The sequence below is a fragment of the Sphaerulina musiva genome (assembly GCF_000320565.1).
Source record: "Sphaerulina musiva SO2202 unplaced genomic scaffold SEPMUscaffold_1, whole genome shotgun sequence".
Lineage (NCBI taxonomy): Eukaryota > Fungi > Ascomycota > Dothideomycetes > Mycosphaerellales > Mycosphaerellaceae > Sphaerulina > Sphaerulina musiva.
In genome coordinates, this window is record NW_016017383.1 from 1,203,051 (window position 1) to 1,226,616 (window position 23,566).

The 23,566-nt window shown below is 53.4% G+C and overlaps 8 protein-coding genes across 8 annotated transcripts; 2 read left to right on the plus strand and 6 right to left on the minus strand.

Moving 5' to 3' along the window:
- Positions 1 to 1,711: 1,711 nt before the first annotated feature.
- SEPMUDRAFT_145799 (TRP-domain-containing protein) lies at positions 1,712 to 5,806 on the plus strand. The gene has a single exon (XM_016903277.1). The coding sequence runs from the start codon at positions 2,187 to 2,189 to the stop codon at positions 5,292 to 5,294; it is 3,108 nt and encodes a 1,035-aa protein (XP_016764701.1). The 5' UTR covers positions 1,712 to 2,186; the 3' UTR covers positions 5,295 to 5,806.
- A 106-nt stretch (positions 5,807 to 5,912) lies between these two features.
- On the minus strand, positions 5,913 to 7,929 carry SEPMUDRAFT_160018 (actin-like ATPase domain-containing protein). Its single transcript, XM_016907873.1, has 3 exons — positions 7,867 to 7,929; positions 7,777 to 7,807; positions 5,913 to 7,714 (listed from the first exon to the last, which is right to left on the minus strand). The coding sequence occupies exons 1-3, from the start codon at positions 7,891 to 7,893 to the stop codon at positions 5,985 to 5,987; spliced, it is 1,788 nt and encodes a 595-aa protein (XP_016764702.1). The 5' UTR covers positions 7,894 to 7,929; the 3' UTR covers positions 5,913 to 5,984.
- Positions 7,930 to 8,123: 194 nt separating this feature from the next.
- Positions 8,124 to 10,533, minus strand: SEPMUDRAFT_145801 (uncharacterized protein). Its single transcript, XM_016903278.1, has one exon. It carries the CDS (start codon positions 10,310 to 10,312, stop codon positions 8,261 to 8,263), a length of 2,052 nt encoding a protein of 683 aa, XP_016764703.1. The 5' UTR covers positions 10,313 to 10,533; the 3' UTR covers positions 8,124 to 8,260.
- A 255-nt stretch (positions 10,534 to 10,788) lies between these two features.
- SEPMUDRAFT_145803 (uncharacterized protein) lies at positions 10,789 to 13,209 on the minus strand. Its single transcript, XM_016903279.1, has 3 exons — positions 12,947 to 13,209; positions 12,531 to 12,762; positions 10,789 to 12,473 (listed from the first exon to the last, which is right to left on the minus strand). Exons 1-3 carry the CDS (start codon positions 12,962 to 12,964, stop codon positions 11,203 to 11,205), a joined length of 1,521 nt encoding a protein of 506 aa, XP_016764704.1. The 5' UTR covers positions 12,965 to 13,209; the 3' UTR covers positions 10,789 to 11,202.
- A 519-nt stretch (positions 13,210 to 13,728) lies between these two features.
- On the minus strand, positions 13,729 to 16,060 carry SEPMUDRAFT_145807 (P-loop containing nucleoside triphosphate hydrolase protein). Its single transcript, XM_016903280.1, has 4 exons — positions 15,136 to 16,060; positions 14,927 to 15,081; positions 14,479 to 14,877; positions 13,729 to 14,429 (listed from the first exon to the last, which is right to left on the minus strand). The coding sequence occupies exons 1-3, from the start codon at positions 16,012 to 16,014 to the stop codon at positions 14,835 to 14,837; spliced, it is 1,077 nt and encodes a 358-aa protein (XP_016764705.1). The 5' UTR covers positions 16,015 to 16,060; the 3' UTR covers positions 13,729 to 14,429; positions 14,479 to 14,834.
- SEPMUDRAFT_34029 (uncharacterized protein) lies at positions 14,093 to 14,525 on the minus strand (the record flags this gene model as incomplete). Its single annotated transcript, XM_016908555.1, has 2 exons — positions 14,093 to 14,429; positions 14,479 to 14,525. The coding sequence occupies 2 exons, from the start codon at positions 14,523 to 14,525 to the stop codon at positions 14,093 to 14,095; spliced, it is 384 nt and encodes a 127-aa protein (XP_016764706.1).
- Position 16,061: 1 nt separating the features above from the next.
- On the minus strand, positions 16,062 to 20,505 carry SEPMUDRAFT_145808 (uncharacterized protein). Its single transcript, XM_016903281.1, has 2 exons — positions 16,706 to 20,505; positions 16,062 to 16,640 (listed from the first exon to the last, which is right to left on the minus strand). Exons 1-2 carry the CDS (start codon positions 20,142 to 20,144, stop codon positions 16,501 to 16,503), a joined length of 3,579 nt encoding a protein of 1,192 aa, XP_016764707.1. The 5' UTR covers positions 20,145 to 20,505; the 3' UTR covers positions 16,062 to 16,500.
- Positions 20,506 to 21,699: 1,194 nt separating this feature from the next.
- SEPMUDRAFT_145809 (uncharacterized protein) lies at positions 21,700 to 23,539 on the plus strand. The gene has a single exon (XM_016903282.1). The coding sequence runs from the start codon at positions 21,770 to 21,772 to the stop codon at positions 23,408 to 23,410; it is 1,641 nt and encodes a 546-aa protein (XP_016764708.1). The 5' UTR covers positions 21,700 to 21,769; the 3' UTR covers positions 23,411 to 23,539.
- The last annotated feature ends 27 nt before the right edge of the window (positions 23,540 to 23,566 follow it).

Sequence of the window (23,566 nt, forward strand, 5' to 3'; positions counted from 1 at the left end):
TCAGTCGCATTGTTAGACCGGCGGCCTCGTGTCGCGAGTGCCCATGCAGTTCTTTTACGGAGTGAGGTGCCGAGCCAGCACAGAATACAGACTGACTACATGTGCCTAGTAAGGTACGGTAGTTATAGTTTACTATATGGACAGCATTATCACGGTTCTAAACACTGTCGCGAGTCTAGTGTTGTTATCAAATGTATGTTGCAGTCCAAGTACCTCAGTCCATCTGTCTCTTAGTATATAGTTCTAGTGTGATTGAGTAAATCTGTGAATCTGTTCCTAGAACCCGGTTCATGCCTTGACCAGGGCATAAGGCAGCACTATACCGTCTCGACGCCGCTGCGTGCCATGTCGTCCCACTCTCCGGACGCAACTGCGACTACTTCTTCTCCAGCGATGAAATTCACAACGCCTCTTGCCATCCTTGGCCGGGTCGGCAGCTCTGAGAAGAGGCTTCCAGTTGGACATGCCTTTGCCCGATTATTGAAGCTTCTTCCTTCAGAGTTCTTCGATAGTTCCTGAGACTTACCTCCTACAAGGGTGTAGGTGGAACGTAAGCCGTACAGCAAAGCACAGCTCAGGCACCTAAGGTACATATGCATATGATAGCGTATCAGACTTCTTCCGACTCTTGTTCACAGTGAAAGCATCTACACAGGCACGTAGGCTCCAAAGCGCGCCGTTCGGCCAGCTGGAGTCTTTATGCCACGTGGCGCTTACAACTCTCGTGCATGCACTCAGGTGAGTATGTACTCTGACAAGGTGCCGCACTAGAAGAGTTGCGGGTACCTCCTACATATATCTTGCACTTGGGCAGGTCTTTCTTGGACAGAGCGGTAGTGCGAGAAGACAGCTATTGGACGTGGCAAGCCCACAAATCTACATCATACACGTAGTGCAACTGTGGTTGCATGGATATCCCCGGGGTTGCACAAAACTTGGAATGAACCTACAGTATGTGAGCCTCAGTGAGGTACCTCCTACCTCCTAGGCTCCTACTGCCGTCGGCGCTTGGAAGGATCTCGGACCGAAGACCAAGAAGAGATCAGGTACTGTATACATATGCGAGCTGATGACCTGATGCGACGGAACCGGGACAACGGTGCCTGTGGGGAGATTACTGCGAACAGGACAACGCCCTCGTGTAACCAATTGGCGAGGACGCAACACGTGGATTATTATTATTGAAGAGAGTACCTCCTATGCCTTGAAGGCTTGAACGTTGATACCTTACCTCCTATGGTATATGTCCACGAGAACGAATCTGACGGGAACGATAGACTTTCCGGGGTCATGACCGCAACTCAAAAGTTGGACAGCTCCTCGGAAGCTGATAACTCAATTCCGCCCATGAGTCAGGACAGGACTCTTCAAAATGGATATACATGTATGTGCCTGTGTGATTGCTGCATCCGTCCGGCGCACCGCTGTTGACGCTGCTGTGGGTTTGACGCGAATAATTGCTTGGTCAATGAATCGGCGGGTTTCGGTAGTTCAGGTACCTTAGTGTAGGATATTGGTAGGTGGGAGACTGGTAGTACAAGCTCGGTGCGGTGGTGAATAATTTCTTGGTTGGCAGTTGACTAGATCCCTGTAATAATCCCATCCGGTGCTTAGTAAGGCGAGATGCCCTGATCTGATACGACGACCTGCTCTCGCTCGTTCCTTCCTGCTTGCTGACACCAGACTCATCCTCGCACCTCACCTCCATTTACCTCGCTGCACCTCACCGGCATCACCGCACCGCACCGCACCTCACCTCCCCTCCACTCACTTCACCTCACCATCGCTCACCTTTTCAGTCGCTTCCGAAGTGGAGAAGAGCACAGCCACGCCAAGCACAGCAAAGCACAGCAAAGCGCATGTTCGAAGAGAGACAATGATTCCAGCCGCCGCGCTTCACTGAGTTGCGTGCAGTCCGACTAGATCAGACCAGCAAAGTCCAACGACAAGCTCTCTGCCCCACCGAATCGATCCCGAACTATTCACGAATGCTCGTCCTGCACCTCCTACATACATCGACCGCCGCCGAAACTCCCTCGAAATAGGTCGGCCTGTTATCAGCACGGAATTCTGCACATTCTTATCGTCGAGAGCACTTCCTCAGACTGCTCGCAATCACGCCCATCTGGCGTTGTACGCCACCAACACAACAACACCACCCTCTATACGCATAGCCCGCTCACACAATGATCACTCGGACATGGACGAGCCTGCTGCTGGGCTTGCTGATGTCGTGTCTATGTCAGCCAGTAATCGGCGCTGATCGCTGGTTCAACTACCAAACAGACGATGGCACGACCGTAGTGCTCAATGACAACCGTCAGCCCGCTTTGTATACCAAGGACTTTGGTGACTGCTTGGGCGGCAGCACCATCAATGTCACCCGCTTTGATGTGGCCTACTACAAGGACAACATGACGATTCTGTGGCACATGGCAGGAGAGACTGGCGTTATTGGCGACAGTGTCATGATGAGCATTGGAGTCTACGCCTATGGCGAGAATAGATACGAGCTCATCTTCAATCCTTGTGCTGCCAATATTCGGAGTCTGTGTCCGCTCAACGCGAGTGTACCGATAGTGGCCACCACTATCATTCCCGTCAGTGCATCCGATGTGGCTGCCATCATCCCGCTGGCCTTGACCATTCCGGACTTCGAGGGAGAGGCTATATTGCGCATCTTCTCCAACACTACACAATCGGAGATTGCCTGCTATTCTGCCGTCGTGACGAATGGTGCCTCGTTCAGCCACCCTGCCGCTGTGGGGACTGTGTTAGGGCTATTCACGCTGGTAGCTGTGATTGCTTCTTTCGCAACCGCCATCTATGGAGAAGTCGTCCCAACAATGAGATTGCACTACGCGCACTCCCTCTCAGTCGGCGTGGTCTTTGCCGTCTGGCAGCACATCTTTTTCTCCGGGGCTCTCTCAGTCAACTGGGCATCAGTACTGCCGGCATGGTGGAGCAACTTTGCGTGGGCAAGCGGCATGATTTACACCCAGAGCATGCAGGCCAACCTAAACGACTTCATTGGAAACGACTTGGGTAACACCTCTCAGGTGGGAGCTGCTCAGTCTGGTTCTTCGAATGCTGGCGTTGGTGGCGGCTTTGACATTAGCTCGATTTACAGGAGAAGTCTCTCCAGCGTCAAGCGAACTGCAGACCACCCTGTGTACCACGATCTTGCTGCAAAGATCTACGGTCGGCAGGCAGCTGCCACGGAGTCTACAGCGTCGAGCTCGGGCTTCTCAAGCAGGAGCCAAGGCTACCAATGGTATGGCGATCCAGTTCCCAACGGCCTGCCACTGCCAGGAAATTATTCTGGCTTCGCGGGAACTCTTGGGGCGGAGAGCATATCCGCGAGCACAGCTTTCCTGACCAGCTTTCTCTGGTTCCTGATCATCCTTGTGATTCTGGTCGCAGCAGTCATGGCATTCAAGTGGCTTGTAGAAGGGCTGATTCGCGTGAAGTGGATCAAGCAGGATCGATTGAAGTTCTTCCGCGATCATTGGCTGGGCTACAGTGCTGTTGTCGCACTCCGCATCTGCTATATCGGCTTCTTCGCTATGATGTTCTTGTCGATCTTCCAGTTCACTTACCTCTCTAGCAGCGGGGCTCAAGGCATTGCTGCGATTGTATTCATCATCTTCTTCATCGGCATGCCACTCGCAGCTGCATATGCTGTCTGGTACAAGAAGGCCATCACTGGTACGACATCTGGCCGAGTCTTCGAGCATAAGACGCTCATGGGCAGGATTCCCTTCCCCAAAGGATTTGGCAGCAAGACGCCAAATACCACCTCTGTGGAACTTCAACCGCCCACTCAGCCAAATCACGCGCATGCCGAGAGCAAGTCTAGCACTGTGCCCCTCTGGAAGCGCAAGGCCTCAGCTGATAAGGTGCCCACAACCGCTGGTAACGTGCACAGCGTCCATGATGATGATGACTACATCAAGAAGTTTGGATGGTTAGGAGCTCGCTTCAGGCGAACACGTTGGTGGTTCTTCAGCGCTTGGCTCTTTTACGAGTTCATTCGTGCCGTCTTCTATGGCGGCGCCTCTGGCTACTCCCAAGCACAAGTTTTTGGTCTTCTGGTAATCGAGATTATTGCCTTCGGTCTCATCATCTGGATGAGGCCATATGAGGGCCAGCGACTCAACGTGCTTGTGGTGTACTGCCTTGGCTTCAGCAAGGTCGCAACTGTTGCGCTGTCCGCTGCATTCGATGTGCGCTACAACCTGGCACGTATTCCCACCACAGTCATCGGCATCGTCATCATCGTCATCCAAGGCATACTCACCATCATCACCATGATTGCGATCGTGGTGGGCGCCATCAGCTCATACATGTCGGTGATGCGTAACGCGGAAGACTTCCGACCTCGTCGCTGGTATAAGATGCGCGAGAGGTACTTCGACCACCTTGACCGCACTGTTAACGACCTTCCGCGACCACCCAAGGTGAAGAAGTCCAAGCAGCTGCCGGCTGAGCCCGAAGAGGCGAAGGTTGGTTTCGAGATGAGAAATGTGAAGCGGGTCGCAAAGATCGAAGACGAAGATAAGAACTTCCAAAGCGAGATTGCCACCGGTCCGAACCAGACCTTGGTTAGCACCGAAGATCTGTCATCGACAGCCTATGGTAAGAGAGCGATGACGCCCACTGGTGTGAGCCGGGCGAACAGCAGAGCAGCAAGTGTGGCAAGCATCAGCACGACGAATTTGCCATACGGTGCACGAACACATAGACCAAGCTGGAGCACTCGAGACTTTCAGCGAGCAGGTTTTGTGACGCAGGAAGAGGACGACACGAGCCTGACTGCCGTTGGCGACGATCCCGTCACTTCGGGAACACCTAATAAGCGGCATAGCGGGGTGCCTTCGTATAAGCAACCTTCGCTGCGCACAATGCCCAGCAATGCTTCTTTGCGAGTTGGCGCGGAAGTCAGCAGCACGGATGCCATCGGTGTTGTGCCTGTACCTACCGTTCGCCCCAGAGCAGGAACGATGGGGTCTATCCGGAGCTCACGTCGCATCTCCGGAGCCTCCTGGGGCATTCCCGAAGCTGCTCCGAGCCCAGACCATCTCACTTTCGAAGTACCGCCGATACCATCGCAGTACTCCTCCAAGAGAAATTCATGCATGTCCCAACACAACGACAATGGGGAGTCGAGCAGTAGGCCTACCACGAGCCATCAGCAACATCTTGCACATGCCAGGGGCATTCCGCTTACACCAGCGCTGGAGCACGAGGAGTGGGATCTGAAAATTACAAAGACCAACTCTAAGCCACAATAGCGCTGTGGCTCACCGGTTTGGGATATCTCTTTCGAAGACTATCCCGCGAGTCCATATTCTCGCGCCGGTACCTTCGATTGGATCTGATTTGGTGCAAGCGTGGAGAACAAGACGTGCTTGCTTTGGACATGATTGGAAGAGAGACGGGAAGAAGACAATATTGATTCCGCATGGCGAAAGGCGTAATGAGGCGATTGCGCAAGCAATGAAACGAAGATGGATGCGTTGAGCGTGCTTTGGCGCATAACGGCTCCCAAGAGCAGCGCCAAGGCTTTCTAATACCTTTTCTTACGAACATTCCTTGACATATTTCGACAGAAGATACCAGCTCTACCAAGGGCAACACCCCACATTAGCGGGAAATCAGATGATGCAGAGCTCTAGCAATCGCTCACGCCTGTCATAACCAGTATGATGGGATGATAGAAGGATGATGGGCACAATCACGGCTGGACCGAATAAAGCAAACATGTGTAGACAGACAGATGAAATCAACAGACGTACCAGTATCCCATGAATTAAAAGTCTCGAAGAACCGCATCATTGACACGCCACTTCCAGTCCTGGCATCATCATCATCATCATCATCATCATCATCATCATCATCATCATCAGCTTCAAATTCTCAATGAAAATGCTACATGGCAAGCAATCTGCACGTACGTGCTTTTTACCACCTAACTAGGTACACTACCGCGCAGTCCCATTCCCATCTCTGACAGACTGCGTAGCCGCCGCCTCCTTCGCCGTCCTCCCCTGCTCCTCCAACACCACCCTCTCCATCTCCCGAAACCCTTCCACCGCCTCTCCATACTGCTCAAACACACCCTTCGTATACCCCTCGGCAACCCTCTTCACAAACCCATCTTCATCCCATCGCTCCCCAATCAAATCCTCAAACGTCTGATAACCACCACCATCAGACTTCCTCTCACAGCCCCACACAGCTTTGTACGCTGCGCCCAAGGCGCACGCATTCCCTCCAATGTCTAATTTGAATACGCCTTCCACTCCGCCGAGGACTTGGCCGGCGATTTGCGCAATGGCCGGGTTGGCGGAGCCGCCGCCGACGAGGTAGACGCGGCGGGGTTGTGGAGGGAGGAGTTGGCCTGTTTGGGGGTCTTTGGCGGAGTGGACGAGTGGTTGGGAGCGCAGGCGGAGAGAGAGGAATTGGGATTCGATGATGGTGCGGGCATCGTCGGTGATGAAGTCGGAGGAGGAGGCTGTGGCGGTGAGGTTGTGGGAGTGTGGGTTGTAGGTGTATCGCCACTGGCCTGCAGGGAGATTGGGGACGATTTCTGGACGGGGAAAGTAGAGACCGAGTCGCTGGGGATCGGAGGGGGATTTTTGGGATAGAGGGGGTGTGGAAGTGGCGGCGGAGTTGAATTGGTCCCAGTCTTTTGATGAGGAGAGCTGGTCGCGGATTTGTTCTCGGGCGAGGCCGCCGTTCTTGTAGCAGAGCATGAACATGTATAAACCGGACGTGGTGGGATGGTTCATGAAATGGTACGCAGGGTCGGGCTTGTATTGGGGTGTGCTCATCAGGAACGTCGTGCTTGTGCCCAGTGATACCATCGCGTCGGAAGCTCGGAGAGGGAGCGCAAGAATGGTCGATGGGTTGTCACCGGTGGTAGGGATGATTTGACAGTCCTTCGGAAAGCCATATCTTCCAACGAAATAGTCACTGATGCAGCCAAAAGCTTTGCCGCCATCCTCTGGTACATCTCCCAGTTTCTTCTTCAACTCTTCCACACCATGCTTGCCACCTGCTGCAAGTGCCAACAGTCTCTCGTCCCAAGCCCCCTTCTTGATATTCCAGAGGTTCATACCAGTCACATCCGCAATATCAATCGGCGCAAACCCACCAAGAAACACCGACGCCAGGAAAGACGACACCAACGAGATCCTCTCGGTCGCTTCATAATGTTCGGGATACTTTTCCCGATATCTCAGAATCTGCGGCCCACTGAATCGATGATGCGCCTTACTCCCCGTCACCTCCGCCAAAGTCTCCGCATCTCCCAACTCCGCATCAAAAGCATCACACTGCTTCTGCGTGCTAGCATCCTGCCAATTCGGACTCATATCATGCGCAAACGCTCCAGTCTCCAGCTGTTCTTTCAACGACTTCCCAGAATCCAGATTCGAGAGAAGTGCACTCGCATCTCGGGACCAGAAGACCGTTCCATGTTGCATTCCCGCTCCAGAGAGACCTTTGACTCGGTTGAAATCCAGACCAGCTTCTCGGAGGCGGGAGAGAACAAGATCGATGGCATCTAGCCACATTGCAGGCGGCGCGAAGACTTCGCCTTCTGCAGGGTTGGTGAGGACGCCCTTTTCGATGCCATAGGTGGAGAGATCTGCATCAAAGTCGACTTTGGCTTCGTGGATCAGTTTGAGATTGGACTCGACGACAATTCCTGTTATGGTATCAGTCTTGGGCTCAGATTGTTCATGGTATACAGATGGTATATATACGTACCCTTGAGTTGTTGCGTGGACAGGTCGAAACCCTAGTTCGACAAAAGGTAAGCTGGTATACCTCGAGTTTCTGCTCTCCGCCTTCACTTGCCATGTATAACGGGCCGTGGGAGGCCATGATGCGATATCCTTTTGTGAGATGTGGTGATTCTGGTCACGTTTCATCAACACACTTGATGTGTGTCCTGTCACTCCTGTGGATCCGGAATGCAGGTACAGCTTGAAGCGCTGAGCTCATCATTAGATTATTCCCCCACATGCAGCTACATTTAGTTCTATAAGGTACCTATTTAGCCTGATATGCCCGCAACTTGCAAGCCCCGGGCGGAACAAGCAATTGAATGAAAAGCCGAACTGCGGAATAAATTGCTTCTGCTACCTTTAATAAAATAGTCTGGGCCTCTAGAACTAGCTGTCGTTGTGTGTCGTGATACCTCCGTACCATCCGATCGTCCTCGCCACATCCGGGAAGATACCGCCTCGTATCAAGGAGTTGTCGTCGCCGTGCTGCTGGACAGAGCCTCTGTGCTCTTGATGCTGGTTGATCTGCTACGTCCACATGCCTCGTCGATCTCTTTCAATGCTTCCCGGCCACCAAGAGCACCTAGTTTCTGCGCCATGAGTGTATTCTGGGTCTGTAAATCAGCCACCTGGTTTCTCAGCAACGAGTTCTCTCTGCGTAATAGATCTGCTTGACTCCGGAAGTCGTCTCGTTCGCGCGACACCAGGGAGAGCTTATACCGATCGTCCTTCTTCTTTCGCTTTTCTTCAGCTTTGCGCTCCTCTTTCGCCTTCTTGGCCTCTAGCTTCTCGACCTCTCTGCGATGCTTCTCTTCCGTCTTCTTAAGTTGTTGCTCGATCTTTTCCTGCGTCTTGCCACTTTCGCTGTTGTCTTTCTCCTGGGCCTCTTTGATTTTCTGCTGTTCTGCCAAGCGCTTCTTCGCCAGCTGTTGATCGAGCTTCTCACGCTTGCGGACAAGCTTCAGGACCTCCTTCTCGTGGTGGGACATGCCTTTAATATTCTTTGCCTCCTCCGAAACGTTGCCGCTCATGATACTGAGGTTGTCTGTTGATACATCAGGGGCTTGTACCTCTGGCGCCGTAGATACTCGTCTGAGCTCCTCGGCCGAAAGAAAGGATTCCATCGATGATGTGTCCGAAGAGTCATCGGATGATTCTGGCTCCGGATGTAAGTGCTGCAGCAGTACGCCAGACACTGATGCGGGCGCGTACGCCTCAATGCCGGCTTCGATTGCATTGGTGAAGCCGGATAAATAGCCTCCTTGCGAAGACTCATGTGTCGTGGTCGTTGTAGAATACGCGGCGGCAGGAGCAGGTTTTGTCCGCTCTGGTAATACTGGATTCGATGCTGTTGTTGGAGTCTCTGAGCTAACAGGCGCAGAACCATTCACCTCGGAAGGTGCTGAAGAGGTGCCCCCAGTCTTTGTCTTCTCTGCTTGCTCTCCTGGAACTCCTCTCTGCTCATCGAGGTCATCATCAGGGTGTGGTATCTCATCCAAAGCACATGCCCAATCAAAGAATTTCGTCAGGTCACCAAGCATGGCCTCTGGAGTCCCGCGCTCAACAAGAAATCGAGGTATACCACCTCCGGGATCTGATCTAGTCACCATTATCCATTCGACGGGATTCAGTTCCGGTTCATCTGAAGCATTCGCGTCCCTGCCCTGCGTGCCTTTCGATTGAGTGTCATTCGAATTCGTCCTGACCAGCTTGGTCGTCGACGTCGATTTCGCTGTAGACAATGGTATCTCGCGTATGACCTCGACAGATTCGTACTGACCTCGCACAAGCCCAGACCGAGAGGGAGCGTCGGGATGAGCGACGGGCTTCGATAGCACCATGAAGTGTCTGGGGACATGCGTGTTACCGCCAATATCGACAGCACTCTTGTCAGACAGAGTGCTGTCGCTGCTGATGACCAGAGCCACAAAGTCTCTCGGCGTGACCGGACCAGGGAATGCAGCACTCAACTCATACACTTCAAGCTTGCCTAGTCCAGGTATATCGATTCTTTCGAGCCGTCTGTCGGCTGCGATGCCTCGCACGGCACCTGCTCCGGGCTCACCTTGAACCGTCAAAGCCTGTGAGAACTCTCGCATCATCGCTCGCTTGAACCGATCATATCCAATACCCTCGTGAACCGAGCGCCTTGCGAACCATGCGCCATGTCGGTCATTACCGGCCATCTTGTAGAGCGCGACATTGTGTGGGTTCTGTTCTTTCTTGAACTTGTACGGCTTTCCCCAGCTCTTTTGCAATCTCACATGGTCTTCGTGAGGCGGATCCGATCGGGCTTCTGAAGCAGTCACTCCTTGGTGCGAAGTGGCCTGGTTGGGCTTACTTTGCGAGGCTTTGGAGGCATTGAACGGTGTACCATCAGGATTGGGCGGGACGGAATTAATGATGAGCTCGCCGGCCGTTAAGCAGGCCGATGCGAACTGCTTGAGATCGTCGGTGGGCACTTCATTCCAGTCCACTGGCCCCAGGTAAGTGAGCGCTTCGTGCAGCTCTTTCATGGTCGCTGTTTCGTGGACGACGACGAGTCGTGGTGTAGGAGTGAGGCGGTCGAGGAGAAGAAGGTGGTATGCACATGCCCGTATATCGAATGCTCCATTTCTCGCTTTGCTCCAGTCATGCAGCAAACATTGCAGCAAATGTAATAAGGTACCTAGTGTAAATGGCACTTACAGTAATCACAATTGGAAGCTGAGGTGAAAGTAGCTGTACACGCTTCGACGCGACGACATTATGTCACAGCGTTGTCGTATGATGATGATGATGCGCCAGGTTGAGCCAAGTTCCTTGGTTTTGTCCCACCTTATCTCCGTACGGATCACGAGTCCGCGGAGCTGTCTCCTGACCACTTGACCCAATAGGAGGTAGGACGTAACGTAGACCTAGGAGGTAAAACATGACCTCGGACGCCCAGGATCCGGGCTGATGATATGCGACATCCACCGCTGAAATAATGCAGTGACAAGTCAACGACCGTAGAATGGTTTGGGTGTACGTATAAGATGACTGTTCAGCGCAGTCAAAAGCAGCATCAGGAGCAGTAGTATGCAAAAACAAGAACGCAATATCAATCACAACGACAGTCTGGGATTCCTCCCATGCTTCTTTCCCGTTCACTCCCCTCAACATATTCTGTCTCCGTCCATCAGCCTGTCAGGAAACTCATTGCCGTACGCACTCCGTTTCGCCCTCCACAAGTGCCACGACGTACTCTTGGCACAGATGACCCGAGTAGTCGGTATATCCAGTCGATTTCCACCAGTACACGCAGAAATGAAAGCGCTGGGTGTTTCTCGACTACTTTTTTTTAGTCGGGATAGATGAAGCTTCGTCGACCAAGTCGTGTTAGAGAGTCTCTCATAGCAACTGCTCATGCAGTATTGCTTCGATCTCAGGTTGGGACCCACAACTTGCGTTGCTGACGGGGAGCCTCTGGGCGGGCGAAGCTGCCCGGGTCGATCTGTCCATGGGTAGTCACAGGCGTTGCGGCATTTTGCTGTTGTTTGTGGCTGTTATACTCAAATCCGCCGCGACCAGCGAAATTACCACGGCCTCGGACAGGAACGTTATTGGCGCGAAAGTTACCGCGCCCGCCACGGGCATTGCCACGCGGAGCAAAGGGCACGGCATGGTGATTTCGTGGCGATCCGCGTTGAGCAGGCACGTTGCCAATGCGTGGGGACTGAGGAGCCTTTGGCAGGTCCTGCTTAAGTGTTGGCTGTGGCTGACTTTGAGGCTGTGGACGACGGTCGAAGGCATTTGGATCGATGAGGTCGGGTTGCGGCTTGGGCAACATCGCCGCTGGCGCACGTGGCGGCCTGAACACAACTTCGTTGTCCTCGTCCTCGTCCTCGTCCTCGTCGTCTTCCTCGTCGACTGCGTCCTTGGGCGTGATCGGTCGATCGGCCTTCTTTACCTCCAACGGCTTCTCATTGTTATTCTGTCTAGCATCGATGCTCTGGTTCTCACGACTCAGCATGGCTTGCCGATTCTTAGAGTCGCGGTCCTCTCTGCCCACAGCCTCACGCAACTGCTCAAGTCTCTTCGTCTTGATGTCAAAACCTTTGGCAAAGCCGACCTTGCGAGTATCGTTGCACAGGAAGATGAAAGACTCGAGCGCTGCAACGGGATCCAGCTCCTGATGAATGCGCCAGATAATGTAGTTGAATAGAGGCTGTAAGCCAGCCGGGACACTAGCACTTGACGATTGTGGTCGACTGGCAGCTGCATTCAGGGAAGCAATGCTCTTTGCTGGCGGGCCGACTGCCTTCTGTGGAGTAGCCGGGAACGAGAGCGCGCTGGCACTTGAGCGTGGGCTGTGCAGGGACGAGGGCGACAACGAGCCACTAGCTTCCGTGGCACCTGAGCTAAAGGACGCCTTAGCATTCTCGTCGGAAACGAGAAGCTTGGCACGACTCTCATAGGAATTGTTGCTAGAATCGGCCAGTTCGAAATCATGATCGTAGTTGTCTTCCGAGAAGAGCGTGCGCGGCACGACGAAACGCTCGACCAAGGCCCATTTCTCGTAGGTGTCTTCAGGCCCTTGTACAGCGACCGAGTGAGGATGCTTGTCGGTAGCGTCGTCCAGCCACTGCAAAGTCTCGCGCACATCTTCCGCATGTTTGGTAGTTCCATTCTTTTGTCGGTTCAGCTCATCCAAAGCTGTCTTGTGTCAGTCCCGCGAAAGCTCCGTATATTATGCGTGCCCGTGCCACTCACCGTGCAGCGGGACAAAGAGGCGGATTTGCTCGTTCTTAACCCACTGCCGAATACCGTTTCTAGTGCTTCTCTTGACTCCCGCTACCAGTGCCGAGTCATCGACAATGCAGTTGAATATCTTGCGCGCTGGGCGGGTCGCTGGGGAGCGGGTCTGCGGCTTCGCGCCATGCTGCGAGACTGGGCGCTGTCGGGAGCGCATGGTTCCTTTTCCGCTCGATGCGGGCGGTGGTTTCTATGTGATCGCGGTATGAGATAGTGCAGGGAGGAAGAGGAAGAAGAAGAGAGAGACACAAGCAGCAAGCAAGTCGAAAGCTTGTGGGCGGCGCTTGTGACGAAAGTTCCGTGGGGGACGCGGCGGTCAGGTAGGAATGACAACAGCGCAGTGCCTCGAGTCAAAAGAAATGTAGGCGACACACCACTGAACCAGTAACCATCTTAAGCGAGTATGAGTTGGTGGTAGAGGTGAAGCGTTCATGTGCCGAGTACAGTCGCGGGCGGGAGCGCGCATATGGCAGTCAGGTAGGTAGACGGTAAGGTAGGTACCGGTAGTGTACTGTACGGTCGTAATGGCAGCTCGGCGAATGCGGTCGAGTCCTCTTCAGGGTTGGGCAGGCTCGGTTCCTGCGGCGGGAGTGGGAAGGGGCATGCTGTAGTAGCAGACGTCGGTTGTCGGTGTTGCAACTACCTGCGATTTATGCTTGTGTTGTGTGAAGGTCTGCGTCAAGTGATGAAGTGGAGCCTACAGTTATCGGCCTGCCAAGAACACATGCACATCCCAATCAGGACCGATGATGACCGCCAATCGCTCCCAGCCTCCCACCTCCATTATTCATTATTTATCATTTATTATTATTATTAGAACTACATGTAAGTTACTCACTGTTACTGCGTCCATTTCCGCGCAAACCTCAAACCTCGGCGCCATCTACACAATCTCATATGGGGTTCAGTCCGAAAAGTCTGCTCATCAACAACATCATTCACTCCTGGCGGCGACTTGTTCATCTGGCCTTCCTGTTGTTCTAGAAACCGGGCGAAAGCATGGAATTCACACGCAAGTACAGCAAGGTACCTTAAGTCGATCTGATCTGCTCTGTTCCTGGTCTTCACCTGGATCATCTCGAGCATGGCATAAAGACTCCCGTCGCGCCATAGCTCCGGTCATGAAACCATACCATCGCCTTCACTCCCCCCCTCTCACTATTGAAGTGGGCAAGGGAGTATGGTATCGGATTATTGGTAACAATCGATTCGGGACCGCGGTTCTTCTCAGAGTCAATATGTTTCCACGGTCTTACGAAAGGCGTACCCAACAGTACGATTTGTAACCCCTCAGATGTGCACAATACCATCGAGCGGTACCGTTGCATAGCCTATTGCTCGAGTCGGTCTCGCCTCATCGCACCAATGTAGACGTGAGCGACGATGCGTAAGCCTACACCGTCCGTCCCATGTGAAGCACGGAGAGTAAATAGAAGTGGAACTCTCGATTTTCTGCAGCGGCGCATTGGCACTGACCTACCAGTTTGAGTCCAGTACCCTTCGTCCGAGGCACCACGCATCTACGCGCCAATCTCCCTGTTCTGGTCCTCCTTTCCGCCGTATCCCTGCGCAACGCGATCTGCACCTCCACTGCTCTGCTCGCTCTGACCTTGCACACCACCATAACCACTTTGCTCTCCACCACTTCCTCCCTGCCCAGTGGTGAACCCGCTCATGCCGCCTTCCGAAATCGTCTGCCCATATCTGATGTTCTCTGCCGTCTTCTCGCCGCGCTCCTTTCGCTGCTGCTGAGCCTCTGACGTGGCTGATGGATCTTCAGTTGTTCTGTCTGAAGAGGAGCCAAACTGGCCCGTCGACTTCGAATTCGGAATCACATCTGAGTTCTCGCCCTCATACCTGCGAGGTATCAGTATGAGGGAAGTGGCAGATTTGTCAGAGCATTTACTGAGTCTGTTCGCCGCCCTTCTCTGTGTCCATTAAGCTGGAAGACATGTTGTTCCAGAGATGTGCTGTGTGTCAGATAGAATGTCCTGATTGTGTGCTTCAGTGTCCTCTCGACAGGAGTTTCAAAGTGATGAGGTAGGTATAGCTTGTGTGCAGCAGTTGAGATGTGCAAACGTTGTTGAGCTGCAACATCCTCAGAATGGAAGCATTCAATGGAACCTGAAGCTGGAGCTCATCGCAAGCATGACCTCATTGTGACCACCAAAAGACGCCGCGCTAAGTCTCATCAGGTGCATACTGGTACAGTGCATACAACGCGTGTATGAGGAATCATCCGCGCGTGACAGAGCTTTAATTTTAGTCGAAGAGGTCATCATCGAGGTCCATTCCCATGAAGTTCCTGTGGCTTGTCAGCATAGAGCTTCCCAATGTATAACATGGTTACTCACATCTCATATATCCGCATGAACTTGGTTACGAAGGCCTCCAAATGAAAGATGACCTTCGAGCCCATTCGAATGCGGTGCTCATAGAAGGCCGCCCACTTGACTACCTCAGGCTTCAGGCTGTCGTCCAGCTTCGGCATGAGCTTGAAAGTGAGAGTCTAACTCCCGTCAGCTCGTGTTTCGGTCGAGATCAGTTATAGAGATGTACACACCTTCAATATTGTCGTAGCGGGAATGCAATGTGTCAACAGATCATACAGCTTAGCCCGAACTTGCAAGATTCTTGCAGGACTCCGCTCCTCAATAATTTCCTTTGCAATGACTTCAATCAATGCTTCCCAATCAGGCGGCGGAATCGGCGTCTTTTCTGATATCTGCTCGTTTTGTGCATGAATGGCCTCGAACATGAGCAGTGCTCTCCTCAAATTTCGCTTCGACTCCTTCGCGATCTTCTTCTCTAGCGGCTCGCAGCTCGTATATCGCTCGTCCTTGCCAACCTTTGCGAGCACTTCGCAAATCTCCGCCTCCGTGGGTGCAGACACGCGCACAAGCAGGCACCGTGATCGAATAGGTGCGATAATGTTGGACGTGCTGTTCGCCAATAGAATCAGGCGAAGGTTGGGGCTGTACTTCTCCATCGTCCGACGCAATGCCGCTTGCGCATCTCGCGTCAATTGATCTGCTTCATTGATGACGACAACTTTGAAGCGCTGCTTCGCCGCAAGGTCGACTTGTTGTGTCTGCGCCACTTCCTTCAACAGGTCCTGCACGACCACTCTATCATAGTTGCCCACGTCGGAGGGCGTGATCTCCAGGTGATAGTTTGAGGAAACGATGTTGAATTCCAGCTTGCGATTGGAGGTAGTCTGAAAGACTCTGCTGTCTATCTTAATCTTCTCAACTCCCGGGCCATACAGAGCGCGCAATGTTGCTGTAATGCGTGTCTTCTTGCCTGCTCCTGATGGACCGTAGATGAGCAGATGTGGGAAATCGCCGCTGTTCGCGAGAGCGCGAAGTCGTTCAGACAGCTCGGGGTGGTAGGAGAGGGTTTCGAGAGTGCGCGGGCGATGTTTGTCTACGAGAAGGGCCATTCTTGCGGATGTTGGAGAGGTATCGCGGGTTTGATGGAGATGGGAGTGTTTGACTGTGGAATGGTGAATGAGTGGTGATGGTGATGATGATGCGTCTCGGAGAAACGCGTCGGACGCGAGATAGACGCGAAAATGGACAGCCGCTGATGCACTCGTTCCGAGGTCCCACGCATTCATTTAGAGCGCATGCCAAGACATAACGAGTGCAGGTCAAGGTACAAACGGTCTCTCGGCCGTTGAAAGCTCTTATATCCAAGGATACAGGTATACCTTTTTGCTCGTGCTCTCTGAAGCGCATCTTCCGTTATGCAGAATCCCACTCCCATCAAGTCCAGCCGCCCAAGAAGGCTTGGTCTGCCAGGTATGTACTTTCTCTTTGCAGCATCATTTCTATCGTCTACACCTGTTCCAACAGCAATAACGCTTCACATATACTGCTGTAAGACGTACGTGGAAGCGGCACCGAAATTATGTGCTCTGGATGGATCACATCACGACACAATTCTCCTCGTCTTTCTTTTGGTCTTTCCGGCTCAACTTGCCATTCTGCGGCATAGCTTTCTCCTTCTTCCCACCGTTTCTCTTCAGTTCTTCAAGCCGCTCGATCGCCTTGGGGAATTTATATGCTGCTCAGAAATCAGTAGCCGCACTTCGCGAAGCATACGCCCACGAGAGGGTCAAGGGCACTTACAAGCGGATCTCGAATACCACTTTCTCGCCTCCTCCATACTCTGCGGACATCCTATCCCATTCTCCGTAAAGTAACCCATGGCAAACATAGCCTTTGGGAGAGGAGGCTCCGAGCTAGCAGCTTTTCTCGCCCAAAGATAAGCCTCGGTATCACTATTTTCGAGAATTCCCGGCGCACCAGTCAAATACCAGCCAGAAAGTGCCAATTCAGCCCCATGTTCACCTTGTGCTGCAGCCTTGGTATAGTATGCTATACTTGTACGGTTATCAATGCCGCAGCCCAACGATCCATATTCCCATGCTTGGCCAAGGCGAAATTGACTATGCTTGTAGCCCAAGCCGGCTGCTTTTTCGAAAAGTTGACGAGCATAAGAGTCGTCTGCGACGACTTTGCTCCGGATTTCGGGATTTGTGTTCTCACTCTCATAGATTTGGGCCAGTTCATGCAAGGCATGTGGGTTATCAGCATCCGCCTTTTCAGCGCCACGTTTCAGCCAAATGACAGCTTCGACGACGTTGCGTTGTTGGCCGAGTAGACCTTTCAGAAGAATAGCGCCGAGCTTGTACATGCCAGGACCATCACCAAGGGTAGCAGCACGACGATACCATTGTACAGCTTTGGCATAATCACGGCTGGTGCCGCCGCCTTCCTCGGCTCCCATTTCGCAACAAACGGCTGTTCTGTAAGCAGATTCGGCATGATTCTCTTTGGCAGCTGCTTGATATAGCTTGAAGGCTTCTTTGGGGTCAATTTCAAGACCAAGTGCCCCTGAACCGTAGCAATCTGCCAGGTAGAACTGTGCTTCTGGAAAGCCTCCACCCACGAGCCTCTTGAGACGCTTATGAGCTTCCATAACGAACTTTTCACGATTCTTGCTCGTCGTCCGAGGGTCAGCACGCCCGCCTTCAGTCGCAAGGACGTTAGACGCCTCGACTAACTTCTTGACAAGCACCAATGCCAAGTTCATGTTACTTGGAGCGTTGTCAACCGCAGCACGCAGGCGCTCGAGCTCAGCATGGGTGACTGGCTGCGCGAATGGATCTGTAGAAACCTGCCGCTGATGAGACGCATCACCGTTTGCCACCTGACCAGGAGGAGACGAGTGTGATCCATTATAGTTGCGATTAGGTGGCGGTTGAGACGGCGGGGGGTCACCGCCCCGGTCCAGCAGTCCTGGGCGAACCGGTACAGGATGAAAAGGAAGAGCATCTGGATTGTGAGGAGGAGGATTCCGATCGGGCGCAGATCGCTGCTGACTAAGTGGTGCTCCCATGCCATTGGGTGGTGGCCCTTGCGAAGGCGGGGCGCTTCCTGTCCTGCCCGGATCCGACCAAGTAGTACCTTGACGATCCAGATCAGGTCGGCCTGGAAAGCCTCTGCCCATTGGCATGCCGTTAGGCCCTCCTCGTGGATGCATTCCATTCGGCCCGCCTCGCATGCCATGCGGTGGGCCTCGTGGCGCCAACGGCCGTCCCTGTGCATCAAAACGTTGCGGAGGCGGAGGCCCATTCCTGTATGGTAGAGGTCTGCCGTCATCTAGAGACCGTCTGACCTGCGGCTCGTGCGCGAAAGGCGCTCGAGGGGGCTGCATATTGTTGGCAGGGCCTTGCCGTAGGCGAGGATCTTGCGCACCTGGAGGCGGTCGTTGCGCATAACCTTGAGGTGGAACTGAAGACGCCCCACCATGATAGCCATCATGCCTTGGTGGCCCCCTCTCCGCAGGTGGCAATCTTCGATCACTAGGCGGGTACGGCTGCGCCGACTGCTCATATCGCACGTCTGGCATTGAGGAAGATTGCGGCAAGCCCGGGTGACCTGCTGGTGTGACGGCTGGTGGTAGTGGCGACGTTGAGGGACCGTTCGCCGGCAAGAGCTTTCCCAGATGTGATGTCCGTGCTGGGGCCACATTGTCAAAGTCGGGCATATCCGCCTCGATCTCCTCTTCACGGTTCGTGGGCCTTCGCTGCAGAGGCTTGGGCGGAGGTGCAGGTTCAGCACCATAGTCATCATATATATCACCAAGGCTAGCAGGTCTGCTGTTCTCCACTCGTGCAAAGGGTTTCGATGGCAGACTTGCATAATCGTCATGAAGTGTCCCATTTTGCAGCTGTGCCAACGGCACTGTAGCTTGGTGTCCGCCTTGAGGGCGTGCGCCGTGAGACGTGGATGGACGTGGTGGTACATGCGCAGGACTGAGTGGCTGGTGGTTGTTATAGACTGGGTTCTGGTGATGCTGGGCTCGACTCGTGTCAATGGGCGGAACTGAGCCAGGTCCGCGTGACTGTGGCATTGCCCGCTGACCTGGTTCAGCTGGAGCATAACCTTGCTGGTTTGAGGATGGTTGCGGATAGTGATTCTGGTGGTAGCCATTTGCCTGACGTGGCGCGTCTTGTCCAAGGCCAAAGTCGAAGTGCTGATCGATGGGACTGCCTACCTGATTTGGTGGCGGGGCTTGGGGGTAAGCAGGCCTGCCCTGCTGGCTATGCTGCGGCGCAGACATCTCATGGCGTCCATTTTGGGGTGGCTCAGGATACACGTCACGGCGTTCCATGTCAGGCCTTGAAGCAGGATTCTGGTAGCCATTCTCTCCGGAGCCATATGATCGCTGACCTTCCAAAGCCATCGGCCTCCGCTCTTGATCTCGACTCCCTTGGCCATTTCTTCTTTCCGATTGCTTTGAGTCAGGTCTCTCGTCTTTCTTGTTGTCGCCGAATACTGGAAAGGCATTGTCGAATGGTAGAGTTTCGGGTGATCTTGCTTCAGCCTTCATTTTGGCCCTCTCTCTCGCCTTCCACTCTTCCATGGATGACCTACCGGGAGGTTGTGGTTGTTGTGGTTGTTGTGGTTGTTGACGTTTTTGTGTATTCGGGGCCTGCTGTGAAGGCGCATCATTGCTGTAGCCATTGGAGTAGCCACCCGGCAGCTGGGGGGCATACTGATCCTGTGCAGGGCGCTGGTCGTACTGCTCCCATTGAGGCTGCTGGCTTGTCGGATCTCCATGCATAGGTCTGCCATTGGGCGCAGGACCTCGCTGCTGTCCTGGTGGTGCTCTCTGCTGTTGCGCTCTTGGTTGATATCGAGCATCATACGACCTGTCCCCATTCCCATAGTCTTGCTGCTCGCCATAATGCTCTTGCCGGTATTGATTCTCGTGCTGCTGCTGCTGCGGCGGCGGCGGCGGCCTACTTCGTGCCTGCTCATAGCCACTACCGTAACCCTGGTCAATGCCGCGCTGATAGTGTTGGTTGTAGCCACCGTTCTGCAGCGGTTCCTGTGGGTAGCTGGTTTGATCGTATTGCGCTTGGCGCTGGTCGAAGGGTGTGCTTGCGTAGTCGCTATACTGGTTATAGCCATGCGATACAGGCGCTGGCGGAGGCTGTGGGCGAGCCTGGTAGGGTCTGCGCGGAGGCTCATAGGCCGAGTTCTGGTCGTAGGCCATGTTGTGCTGGCGTGCAGTGCTCCAAGCCGATGGGTACTATGCCATGTTCGCAGCGCAGATTGGTGGACCGCAATGTGTGGTGAAGGCTTTGCAGCAGAGACGTCGGGCTGTCTCAGGACTGACTGATGCGTGGTCAGTACCTCCTAGTGGGGGGAATGTTTTGTCGCAAAGCAGACTCGTTGCAAACAGCGACACGCGAGATCGCGGTCGCGTCGTCGGTGGTGGTCGTCGTCGCAGTGGAGCTAGAATGAGTAGGTATAGTTTGGGACTGGTGGTGGGTTGGTACCACAGTTGTATAGTGTGCACGCGCTCTGTCGTGGGCCAATGGATCGGGGGGGTGTTTCTGGAAGCGCGTTCGTTCAGATGGGTGGGTGGATCAAGGCTCAAGGTACAGTTAGTAGTGGAAGAGGTAGAACCAGACGGGACTTGAACCAGTGAACGGGAGACGGGGGGGGGGAGGTCCTTCAGCCACGGCTCAGGTACCACCCAGTCCAGTGCGCCAATGTCCCAGTGAGCAGTGACCAGTGAGCCAGCTAGAAACTAGGTACTTTACCAGTTACCACCTCGGACTTCCAGGTTTCATTCTGGAGTGTGGTGGCGTTGTCTTGTGATGTGATGATGGATTGCTACCTTGTACGTACATCACTGTACTACAAGTACTTCCAGTGTATACCATCTCTATTGGTACATGTATCTCCATCAGTAGTGATACAGTGTATTCAGGTTTCCAACTGATTGATTCTACCTGGAGCCTGGAGGTACTGCTGATCTGCAGACTGCTGGACTCGTGTCTCTGGAGTGCATAAGGTTATGTAGCGTTGCATAAGCCAAAATGAGCGAATGTACCTTAACTCTATATACAAAGCTACCAGTGACCACCGAGGAGGTACATGACTAGGTACATGTAGGTAGGAGGTAGACGGTAGACGGGACGCCAGCTACCTCCTAGACGCACATGTTATATAAGGTGAGTCTGCTTGTTCACTTGTGTTCTTCTGCATACCTTATCCAACGGTCGAGCTGCGGAAACACACCTACATACAGATACCGCCAGGAATACCTAGATGTTGGATACCTTATACATACATCCGGTAGAATAGATACGATGGCACGTGTCGCCAGCCGACTCGACCACCTCAGCCGGCGTAGATAAGACTACCTTACCCAGTCAAGTCGTATGGCACGGTCGGTGATGTGATACATGATTATGTCGGTACTAAAAATGTGTCAATACGGTAGCGGACCTACGGTATGCTTCACTTTATCATCTTTCATGTCTCATGTCTGGAAGAGTTATCATGAAATGGCTGCAGAGGTCGACAAGTCTGTGTCTGCTCCTTCTATACCATCATACCCCGCCAGCCCGCACCGAAGACCTGCAACAACAAGTCTTGGCCATTACCGAAAGCGAAACCGGCCCCCCACTCACAGCACTCAACTTCTCTTCGACCTCTCCCCTCATCTTCCACTCCACCTTCTCTCTGCTCCACCAATGGTCCAACACCTTCTATCCCAACGGCCATACTATCGCTACCGCCACAATCCCCCCGCATACCAACCTCTACCACGCACATGGCAATGGTAGCTTCCCGCCGAGTCCAGAATGGTTCGCCTTCGATGCCTCCATGGCATATGCCATCCTCGGAGGCCTTTCCGATAGCCACCTCCTGACCTTTAGAACCACCAGACCAGTCAACGTCGTCTACTTCGATGGCACGAGCGCTGCCTTGACCGACAATGGCTCCATGGACACTCAAATGCTGCTGCTGTACAACAATTCTGCCAATGTTCCCGATAACCCGATATGGCCACGCCCGCCTCCCAGGAGACCGAACGAGACAACTCCCTACCCGCCGCCCCGCTGGGGATATGGTCGACCTCCTCCAGGCTTCAATCCTCTGCAAGGAGAGTACGATCGCGCCGATGGACTGTGCAGGTTCATCAGGGAGTCGAGCCTTGGTGGGCCTGGATGGGGCTTCGAGGGCGTAGTGAGAATGAACGCTGCCTTCGAGCTGATTTGGTGTAATTTTACCTCACCTTCAGCCCAGCTCGTGTCATGGCTGAACGTGAGTGCGCCTTTCTTGGCAGGAGTGGCTCCTGGGCCCTACTGGAGGCATATGAACACTGCATTTAGGGGAAGAAGCGCATACGAATGGTTTCTTGCTGCTGCAAGGACATATGGCTTTACAAGAGGCATGCCTGGCATGGGCGAGTCTCGAGTGAAGATTGACAGTTGTGGACTGTTCAGCTTCTACGACGGCGCCATGGAGGACCAGAGCAGAATCAGGACCAAGGCGGAGCAAGCAAGACTGAACCTGACCACGAATGGCTCGTGGAAAATGCCAGCGCATACCGGAGACCGAGCTGCTGCTCTCCGCAAGCTCACTCATCGGCGACGCTACCTACGTGCAACGAACATTAGCATTTCGGATGGACTTTACATGCGCGCAGAGCTCGAAGAGCGCATGCGAGAGACCTTGGAGGCAAAGAGTACAGCATGCAGCGGAATTGACTGGGTAGCCTTGACACAACGCATCGTGACCGATTACAGTACGGAGCTTCTGGAGCTCAGAACACTTCTAGCCGGATCCACTCCTCGCACGAATGCCTCTGAAATACGCTCCTGGCTATCTGATATACGGACCTTGATACATGCTCTCTACATGCCATACTACGAATATCCCTCTCACACGCCCTCCACAATCGATCAAGCCTTCTCGACTGCGCATCCATCTTCACTTGCAGCCCTCGATCTCTGCAAGACACAGCACAACGTGCTCGATCTCAACCAACCACTATCGAAGAGCGAGAATGTGACTTACACATCAATCTTGGAAACATTAAACTCCATCTGCTCCGTACTATTACCATTATTCCTCTCCACCGAGCGTCTCTGGCTACAGCACTTCAACAACATCACCCGCCTTCCAAACCTGACGCCCGACTTACGTTCCACAATATCTTCCACAACGTTGAGCAACCTTCAAGCCTTGGAAGAGTTGATGGCTTGGCTAGGATGGGACGAGCAATATACGACTTGCAACCCAGGCTGTGAGCTGGGACAAGTTTGCGCAATTCCCATTTGGCCTGTAATGGGTACCGGGCATTTTTCGGGACCCAATGGCGAGGGCAGGAGACCAGGTAGGGATGGAGGCCAACGAGAAGGCTATGACGAGTATGATACGTGGTTGGAAGCGAAATGTGTCGAGTATGGAGCACGAAATTTCGGAATGTCCGATATGATGTTGGCCGAGGAACGTTGGTGATGACTACTACTTCTACTACTACTACTGCTACCTAAGATCCATACTATGAAATTGTCGTTAATGTTATAGATTTCCAGACCAAATAGAAGAAATCATGCATGGACTGGTTCAGCGCAATTCGAAAACCCCCAAAGGAAAAAGATAGGGTATATGTAC